We start from the raw sequence: 10,349 nt of genomic DNA on the forward strand, positions 1-10,349 counted from the left end.
TCATAGAGACGATAGGACAAGGCATTTAAAATATGACCACAACACATCAATTCATCTTCTTTCCTTTTCTCTCTTTTGGCCCTTAGATCTTCGTCTTCTTTATCAGTTGGTTTCGGAATATCTTCCAAATTTGGATCAAGAATGTACAAGTTCTTCATTATAGTTAGTAGAAATTTCAATTTATCTTGCCATTGCGTAAAGTTCGTACCATCAAACCTATCCAGTTTGACCATGTCTTGATTCATAAACTTTAGTGTCACCATGGTTGTTTTACGCTCTATTATTTCTTCAGAGATCTAATAAATATAGTTTTTAGATTGTTGGAAAAATGATATGAGGTGATCTCTAAAATTTGGAAACAAATAGTTGAAGACTTAAAACATGTATGAGATATGTTTTCCTAAAAACTATATTTGTCCTCTCTCAATATTTTACTTAAGGGAGTAATGTCAATAGTTTTGAGATATGACAAGCCTTTGCAATATTTTCTATAAGCAACAATAGAAAATATTTTGGAACCTGGAGAATATATATAAAATTGGATGAGAGAAAAAACTTATTCCTTTTCTTCACAATCTTTTCTCTATTTATAGACTAAGAATAGTCACTTCCAAAAGTCACAATGAATAGATACGTCTCTTGCTAAATAGACATGTGTCAAAAGACACAACTTGTTTCCAGTTTTGAATATTAAAACTAAAAAACTATCAAGCTCCAAATACATTTTACTTCAAATATCCATTTATTTAGATTTATTATTTCATTAATTAATCAAATAAATTATAACTAAAGTTATTGGACAACTTCTAATATGGAAACTACTATACTTGTAGAAACTATAATGATGAGCCAAGAGTTATTTTTGAGATAAAATCATAAGAGAGGACGCACATTTAATTTTGTTTTTAAAGACACTCTTTAGATATGATTTATAAAATTTGTGGGATCCTTTTTATTTTTACCCAAAAATATTATTCACTGTGTAAAAATATTTATTTTTTTATTATCATATTTATGCATTATCCTTCAAATAATGTCATTAGCAATTGCATTTTTTTTATTATTATTATAGTGTTGAATCATGTTTCAACACCTTTTTAAAAATAACTTATTATGCTTTGCCTTGGTAAAAATATTTTGCACCTTTTTATTTTTTATTTAAAAAAAATACAAATATTAAAAATCTATATTTATCTTATGTTTTGTTCAAATGTTATTGTATTCTCTTAAGGGCTTATTTTTTTTTAAAAAAAATGCATTTCATTCTTTTAAAATATTAAAAAAGAAAAAGAAAATACGAATGACATTATTAAAAATGAAAGACAATAAATGTATTTGTGGCACAAAATTATATTTTCAATATATAATTTTGAATAAGTAATATTTACAATGCATAAAAATTTATTATCAGTGTAGAAATGCAACCGGCGTCGGCCTAGTAGTAGAGCTTGATCGATCGTAAACGGTTAAGTTCGACGAACCTTTGGTCCTAGTAGTAGACCTCTTAGGCCTTATTTGAATCCCTTCGATTATTAGACCATTCTTCCAATGCCCTCCTTTCACTTCTAACAAATGAATGTGCACCTCCCCATCCTCACCCTCTTCCCTATAGTTATAGAACTCCCCTAATTCGATTTCCATCCATCCATCATCCCTCGGCCGTGGAGCACGCCCACCGATTCCCTCGACTTCCTCTTCTGCCTCTTGAGTTTCTTCGACGGTCAATAGTCGTTGCCGCGAACATAAACCCTGCCCGAACTGAGCCACCCTATGTCTCCGAGCGCGCAAATGAGCATACATGTCACTGAGCTGCAAGCAAATTGCAGTAGTAGACGACTGTGTTCCGATCTTCACCGATGCCTCCTGAAGCGGATGACCCAGACCGTAAGAGTGATCGGAGAGTTTGAAGATAAGATAGGCGGCATATGTTGTTTTTGAAGAAAGGGTTTTACTATGGATCTTTCCTTGGACCTCCAACCAGCACACATTGATTAGTTCAGCAACCTCTAAGAACCTTGAAGAGGATCAGTAAACTAATATCAGCTTCAAAAACTGATGATATGTCTATGCATCGACTAAATAGCAGTGATAGAATTAGAATTAGGAAACATTTTAAATTTTTTGTGTAGGTATCAAAATTTAGTTCAAGAACAAGCATGATCCATATTGAGAATTAATTGAGATTTCCGTGACAGAATTGTGTAAAAAATCAAATGGAAGAAAATTTGGAGGATGATTCTACCTGGAATCAGTTTGTGAAACCCAGCGCCAGCAGTGCTCTGTATCTCCCCGCTGAATCGACAACGCTCTGGCTGAAAGCATGTAACATTTTGCTCCGCTCGATCTATCCAGTGAGAAAGTCTGGAAAAAAAAATATCAAAGAAATTAGCTATCGGGAAGCGAACCGCATTCATGATGCTTCGGGGTTCGTCGGAACGGACGTGGAACGGCCGGAACGGACGTGGAACGGCCGGAACGGGCGTTCCGGCACGGGAACGCCTCACGCCGTTCCAAAGTTCGGGCAAATAATGTGACTTACTCTGGAACGCCGTTCTCAGACGATATAACGGTAAAAAAACGAACCGGAAAAGCTGGAACGGCCGGAACGGTGTACTGGACAGCCGCTCGCGGCCTCTTCTCCGGCGGCTGCTAGTTGCCAGCGAGCAAAGTGGCGCAGGGTCGGATGGCGGCGGAAAAGCACTCCGCTCGCGGCCTCTTTTCCGACGGCGACTCACGGCGGCATGCTACCGGAGAGCAGAGCAACGCCGAATCGGATTGGGTGGCAAGCACTGTGCGTGACTGCGACGCGAAGAGGAAGGATCGTTTTAATGGAGAACTATATAAAATCCACTCCTAATTTAATTAAGGAATTCAAATAAATCTAATCAAACCAAATAAATCTAATCAAACCTAATAAAATTATCTTCTAAACGTATTCTTTAAAATTTATTTAAATGCAAAAAATCTTAATAAATTATATATATTAATATTTATTAATTTAATATTATTATTAATTTAATTATTAAACTTATTTAAACTAATATATATATATATATATATATATATATATATATATATATATATATATATATATATATATATATATATATATATATTCGATCTAAATTGAATAGATATAATTGAATAGGCATAAGTATGAGTATCTTATGGTAGAATTAAAAAATTTTATGGATCAAATTATCGATATTCTTTTATTTATCACCTGTATTTATTATTTAGACAAAATATCGTTGCTTATTGTTACTAATAAAATAAGCTAAACGGAAGAAAGGAGTAAAAGTGAGGAAGAAAGCGATGTAAAAATCACTTTTGGGATCCATAAAAAAAAAACCGGAAGAAAAAGGAGGACCCGGACGGTGAACCATGTCCCTACGCGAATCGCCCAATTTTTCTACAAGATTCGTAGTAAGAAGCACCGAGAAATCCGCATCGTCGGTACGGATTATTCTGTTTGATTTGATCGGAGATTTTTGGATAAGGATTCAAACACTGGCGAGAAAGGAAACCCTACAAAAATGAACGGAGGAGGAGCAAAAGGGACGCGTCTAACCATCTTGCCGCCGTCCACGAGCACCGGCTCGTCGCAGAGGCGGAAGAAGAGATCCCTCTTGGAGCAGCAGTCGACGGGGCGATCGGCGCGGGCGAGGACGGACTGCAGATCGGCGGGGAGAAAGCGGTCCCAGACGGCCTCCGAAGCCGCCGCGGATAGCAAAGTGGTGGAGACGGCGGAGGCGCGGCAGGCGTCGCGGGGCGACGTGAAGGAGAGGGCGTGGGCGATGCAGCCTTGGGGAAGCACCTCCTCCATTCCCGGATCGCCCATGTCGAAATCGCTCGCACGATAGCACTTCGAATCTTCGATGCCGGCGGCCCTCGTCTCGGAGGAGCAACAAACCCCCCTCCTTATAGCTTCCAGCCACGCGAATTGAACTTGAGAGAGAAACGCCGCATATAAACTCATCTTTCTAAGTATATAGTCTTCACCCACATAAATATGTTATGCGGCCTTCATATGTAAATAACAAGAAACTACACCCAAACACACTTGGCTGATTTTAATTCATAATAAAGTATAATAAATATGAAATATAAAAAAAAAGATTATACTAAAATAAATTATTGAAGGTTGAAAAGGTGAAGAATGAAGTTTTATTTAAAAAATCCACTTTAGTCTAATTTTCTTCTCGATGCATTATATACAAATCATAATTAATTTAATTTTCATAATTCATGTACTTTCATGACTATTATGATTATACTCTTATTTATATAAATTATCTATACAATTTTATGTAAAGTATTACTAACTATGATGCGAAATCATATTAGTTATTAAAATAATGTGAATTATGATAATTATAATTGTAGTGGTAAATATTATTATATGATAAATTTATATTAATTAAAAATAAGTATGATTTTTCTCTTTACTACTATTTTTTATTTCTAGAAGATATTGGACCTTTTAAATCTTTGCATCCACTCGTTTTAATTAGTGGCTCCATGTTAATCCACAATGATATTTCTTTTACTATGATATCTATTTCAAGCGTCTAGAATAGACTAATAGTATAAATTGAAAAACAAAAATTAGACTTTAATGTTTTTAAGGCCAAAACACTAAAATAATTATAAGTCATTCTCAAAAATTATAAGTCGTAACTCTAAACACCTGTGGTGGTTGATAAGCTCATGGTCAGCGGCGAGTGTAAAACAATCTTCCACGATGAAAATTGCTAGCCGGAGATTACAGAAGAGTTGCTAAATTGAAATATATTTAAAGTTTAATTTTAGATATGTTGAGATCACTTAAATTGATAATTTCAAAATGTCAAGTAGGATGAAAGAGTTGCTTGGAAAGCTGAGTTGCATAAAAGACTCTGTCGAACTAATTAAGTTGGTTTGAGGTCGTGCTGAGTTATCCAATGCTAATCTGGGTCGTCTGAGTATGAGCTGAGTTGCTAAGGCCGAGTTGATGAAGCACTTGGTCGTGCTGATGAGTGCCGAGTTGTCGAATGTGTTGGTCTTTTGCGGTCGGTAAAAGGAGGTGACGAGTGCCAAGTTGTCGAATGTGTTGGTCTTTTGTGGCCGGTAAAAAGAGGATGAATTGTCTTGCAAAGAAAAAATAAATACCTTTCTCGATATTATAACTTAATTAAGATAAACACTTGTACAAAAGAATTAAGAAACTAATTAATTAAAGAGAGAAACATAGAAAAATTTACTTGGTTTGTAATCAGAGAATTACTAATCCAAAACAATTAAAGCTTACTAAAAATTTCCTTTGAGCGGCCTCTTACAATATCAACAACTTACAAAAAAAAAAAATAGTAGAACAGAAATAGAATCGTTTACAAGTGTTGTTCTGAACTACTGGAATCAAGACTATGTTTATAACCCTGATCTGGATGCCTGGAAGGGTACGAGCTCATAGGGGTGGATAAAACTTTATTCACGTCGCAACAGATCGCATCACAACGGGTCTGGATAAACTCTTTGGTTCAGACGCCTGTACTAGCTTCGGGCACATGGACCCCTATAAGTCTTATCCCCATCGTCGAGCAGGTCGAGGAGCCCCCGGGTTGCCCTAGGGGATCCGGCACCCGAACTGCAGTTAATTTTGAGTTGAGTTTTAGTCCGGGTCATCCGCTTCAGCTCTGCTCGCTTGAGTGATTTCGGCTATCAGAAATAGGGCTCACCCGAATCCATTTTCCGGCCTTCGAGCAACCTTCCACTCTGTCTTCTCGTCCCTCGAAAATGCAACGCGCCTTCTTCTTATCTACCAGCGTACTCTTCCATAGCACATCATCCCTCAGACACATCGAATCCGTCGACTTTCTTCAGTGCTATTTTTCTCGTTAGTTGTGTCTTTCGCTAGACTTCCTGTGCTCCTAAGTTCCTGCACACTTAGACACAAGGCATTATAAGACAATAGGATCTAACTTTGACTTGATTTATCACATCAAAAGTACCACGGGGTGCTTACAATGTTCCCTTTTTTTGATGCGAGTAACCCAAATTAAGTTAAGATAAACTTAAACAATTAACGTAAGGTAATTAGTAGTAAATTTTGTAGTTAAAAAAATATGTAAAAAAATAAAGATGTACCCTCCCTCTAGACTAAATTTCTAATTCTTCGCCTTTGATCATATTAAAAATAGGGTAATACTTAAAATAAATTCAAAATAAAGTCTAAGGGATAACAAAGAGTGACTATCATCCAAAATAATCTTGAACTTTAAATTTCAAAAATCTGAATTTTCACAATTTATAAACCATCTTGGGAAAAAAATAATTGGAAAAAATATTTTTAATCATGAAAAAATTATGAAAATTTTTGTAACTATTAAACAGACATAGTCAAAGCAGAGATAAAGTTTTCACTAAAAATTAAAATTAATCTAAGTAGTAATAAATTTGTTTCTATATAAAGACATATTTTCTCTAAAAATTATATTAAAAATAGTTTTTAAGTTCAAAAAATCTTGACAAATTTTTTGAAAGTGTGATAGAGCAATTGTTTTATCAGAAAAAATAAATTTTCAAAAATTGCACATTCAAGAATTTTTAATATAATTTTTTTTGTTTTGATAGAAAATTCATAAACAATTCAATAACAGTTAAAAAATTTTAAAAATATTTTCTTAGATAGAAAACATAATAAAACTTTACAAAAAAAAAGTTTTTCAAAAATAACTTCGTGAAAAAAATTTAAATTAAAAATTATGATTTTTATTAAAAAATTCATAAGAAATAATGCAATAAACAAAAAATTATGAAATTTTTCTATAAATAAGTAATTAAATAATCTTTCTTAGAAAAATTAATATCTAATTATTTTCGAATATAAATAGAATGAAATAATTTATTTAGAATATTAATAAAAAAACATGCATAAAAATTTGAAAGTAAAACATACATAAACATTTAATTTAAGAATGATTTTAGAATTTAGTATAGGTTCCTTCCTATCGGATTAATAAAAAATTTTCTTGAAATATATTTTTGTCATATTCTTCTAATTTGACCCTTATAATATTTAAAGTGTCAGTTTAATCTTTTAAAATTTGAAGTAGCTATATTTGAACATACAAAATTCTTTAATTTTTCTATTTCTACTTTCAATTTTTCATTTTTCATTTTTAGTCTGTCGAAATCTTCTAATCGATAAGATATCGCTAAGGTTCCTTTTAACTCATTATTTTCTTTTAATAATTTTTTATTATCATTTTCTAATTAATAGTGTTAGATTCAGGTTTAACTGTTAGTTAATTAAATGCACATTTCAAGAATTGACTTGTAGGCAGTGGCGAGGCACAGAGATCTTCTTAAGTATCGGAGCAACGACAACTTTCTAAGACAAAGCTTTTTAATGAAATTATGCATTTAATCAACTTACTGAGAAACCCTAATCAAACTAATGTAGGATATGGCGAGGTACCTTCGGTTAGTTCCACTTAGCTAAGTAGACCAAGAAGGGTATGCCTTACCCTACTTGACTCCTTCAACCAAGTTTTCCTAACGTACTATCTGTTGGTCCTCTTTAGGTCGGTGAGAGGGAGGGGGGGGGGGGGGGGGGGGAATTGCCCTGAAAATAAAAATTAAATTTTTCTCTACTTTTCAAACTAAATTAAGAAACACTTGTTTAATAAAAACTAATTAACAAGAAAGAAATAAGAGACAGATCTTTTTACTTGATTTGCAATCAGAAGACGTTAAAAGTTCACTATCAAATCTCCTTCTGGCGGAGAAGCCTTTTATAACAGTTTAAGCACTAGATTATAAAGTATAATAGAAAGAAGATTGTTTTCAAGTATTATGTTAAAGTACTAAGACCAAGACTCTATTTATAGCCTATTTGAATATGACAGTTTTCCGATGTGGCAGCTCTGGGCGCTTGGAAGGGCTCTGGGCGCTCGTACTGTGCTAACATAGCCCTTGCACAGGGCATGTTGAAGAGGTGCCTTGGGGGTTTAGGCACTTGGACCAGGTATGAGCGCTAGACCGTCCGGGCGCCTACAAATGATCCAGGCGCCCGGACAGTCAACAACTTGTTAACTGTCTGATTTCTCCCCGTTTCGGCTCCGTTCGCTTAGGTAATTTCGGCCATCCAGAATAGCACTCATCCGAACTCATTTTTCAACCTTCTCCTAGAGCAAACTTTTGCTCCGACTTCTCATTCCTCGAAAATGTCACGCGCTTCCTTCTCGTCACCAATGTACTAATCCACAGCACCTCGTTCCTCGAACACATTGAACCTACCAATTCTTTACCGTGCCATCATTCTCGCTAGCTGCATCTTTTGCTGGACTTCTTGTGCTCCTAAGTTCTTACAAATTTAGTCACAAGGCATTAAACACACAAGACCTAACTTGACTTGGTTGATCACATCAAAATCATTACGGGGTACTTACAATTTCTCCATTTTTGATGTGGATCAACTCAAGTTAAGTTAGGGTAAAACAAAATATTAAAGTGAAATGAATATGCAAGTTAAAGCATTAGATATGCAATAATTTTTTTTAAAAAAAATATACCTCCCCTAGACTTAACTTTTAACTATCTCCCTTTGATCACATTAAAAATAGGGGTATTCTCTAAAAAAAAATTGAAATTAAATTCTAAGAGATACACAAACAGTGAATTATATTTAGGAATTTTTTTTGGAATTAATATTCAAAAAACTGATTTATGAGATTTAGAAAGCAATTTAAACAAAAATTATTTTTAAAATTATTTTTTTTGAAAAAATTTGAAAATTTTTATAATAGTTAAACAGATAAATCTACACCAGTGATGAAATTTTCATGAATAAAATGTAATTTCTTTAAAAAATATTTAAAAATAGAAGCTTGAAAAATCTTGAAAAGTTTTCTGATTATGTAATATAGCAAGTATTTTGGTAAAAAAAATTGAATGTTCGAGAATTTTTAATATTAAAAATTATTATTTTTTAAAAAATCATAGAAAATTCAATAACGAAAAAAATCAAAATTTTTTTCCTTTGATAGATAATATGATAAGTATTTATAAAACACTAAAGTTTACAAAAAAATAACACTACAAAATATTTTAAATTGAAAAATAATAAATTTTGTTAAAATTTTATAAAAAATAATTCAACCGTCAAAAAATTTTGAATTTTTTTTTACAGATTAGAAATGAGATCCTCTTTTTTAGAAAAATTAAACTCTAATTAATTTTAAATAGAAATTATATGAAATAATTTTAAAATGTTAGGTAATTAAAATATAAATAAAAAAGGACAGCTTAGTGCACGAAGCTCCCGTCATGCGGGGTCCTGGGGAATGATCCATTATATGCAACCTTTGCTTTTTGCAAGAGGCTGTTTCTAGTAAAAAAAACATTTTAAAAGACAAATATTAAATCAAATTAAAATTAGAAATATGCACAAGAAATTTAATCTAAGTATGATTTTGGAACCAAATGTAGGTTCCTTCCTACTAGATTGATCAAGTACTTTCTAGGAATATATCTTTTAGTTATTTTTTTGATTTGACCTTTTTAGAATCTATAGTACTAATTTAGTCCTTGATAATTTCTAACATTCGAGGTAGTAAAATTTGAACATGCAAAATTTTTTAATTTTCTATTTATTCTTTCGAATTAGCATTTTTAATTTTTAATTTATCAAAATCCTCTATTAAGCATGATTTTGCTAAAATTATTTTTATTTATAAATTTTTCTTTTTCAAATTTTCATTTTTGGTGGGAGCTTCGCATATCGGGCTGCCCCTTTTTTTTGGTTTTCAGTTTATACATAGTCTTAGACATGGATTTTATACCAAAATACGTCTGATCAAGAGACAAGAGACATACCTCACTTACCATGTCGTATCTGAAGCTAGATTCTCCCCTGTATCATTGCATTCATCTGATATCGCTCCCCATTCATTAATGTTGACTTCTGATTTGCTTGATTCTTCGTAACTAGTCATCAGTGCTAGTCGAGCATATGCTTCTATTTTGGACTCGGATGATGATCTCTCGTACCAAGTGGAATTGTGATTGTTGTGTTTGTTTCTCCTTGGTCCTTTTATATTTTTCCTTCTTGAGTTCTAGATAGTTCTCCTTTATGTGTCTTTCCTTTTGACACTGGTAGCATCGAACCTTCTTTTATTTCTTAGATTTTTTCTGTTATGCATTTCTTTAAATTTGTCAGATTTATTTTTTTTAAAAAACTTCCTTACCATATAGGCTTCTTGGTTTGCATCTATGTATATCTGAGTTTGATCGGGTTTGTCCTTTTTGGTAGCTTTCAGTACTACATTCTGACTTGATTCTTTTGTCATACCTACACATCTAGTTTC

At 33.0% G+C, this 10,349-nt stretch overlaps 1 protein-coding gene across 7 annotated transcripts; it reads right to left on the reverse strand.

Annotated features, from left to right (window-relative positions):
• Positions 1 to 1,343: 1,343 nt before the first annotated feature.
• LOC121995981 (F-box protein PP2-B11-like) lies at positions 1,344 to 4,054 on the reverse strand. 7 transcript variants are annotated; one of them, XM_042549777.1, is made up of 4 exons: positions 3,572 to 4,051; positions 2,243 to 2,361; positions 1,953 to 2,014; positions 1,665 to 1,863 (listed from the first exon to the last, which is right to left on the reverse strand). In XM_042549777.1, exons 1-4 carry the CDS (start codon positions 3,977 to 3,979, stop codon positions 1,802 to 1,804), a joined length of 651 nt encoding a protein of 216 aa, XP_042405711.1. In that variant the 5' UTR covers positions 3,980 to 4,051; the 3' UTR covers positions 1,665 to 1,801. The 7 variants fall into 7 exon arrangements, 4 of the variants coding, with proteins under 4 accessions (XP_042405708.1, XP_042405709.1, XP_042405710.1 ...); XR_006115954.1 differs by lacking the exon at positions 1,665 to 1,863 and adding an exon at positions 2,540 to 2,799 and having other exon boundaries at positions 1,993 to 2,014; positions 3,572 to 4,054; XR_006115953.1 differs by lacking the exon at positions 1,665 to 1,863 and adding an exon at positions 2,584 to 2,799 and having other exon boundaries at positions 1,993 to 2,014; positions 3,572 to 4,053.
• Between the last annotated feature and the right edge of the window lie 6,295 nt (positions 4,055 to 10,349).

The sequence above is a fragment of the Zingiber officinale genome, chromosome 6A, assembly GCF_018446385.1.
Source record: "Zingiber officinale cultivar Zhangliang chromosome 6A, Zo_v1.1, whole genome shotgun sequence".
Taxonomy (NCBI): domain Eukaryota; kingdom Viridiplantae; phylum Streptophyta; class Magnoliopsida; order Zingiberales; family Zingiberaceae; genus Zingiber; species Zingiber officinale.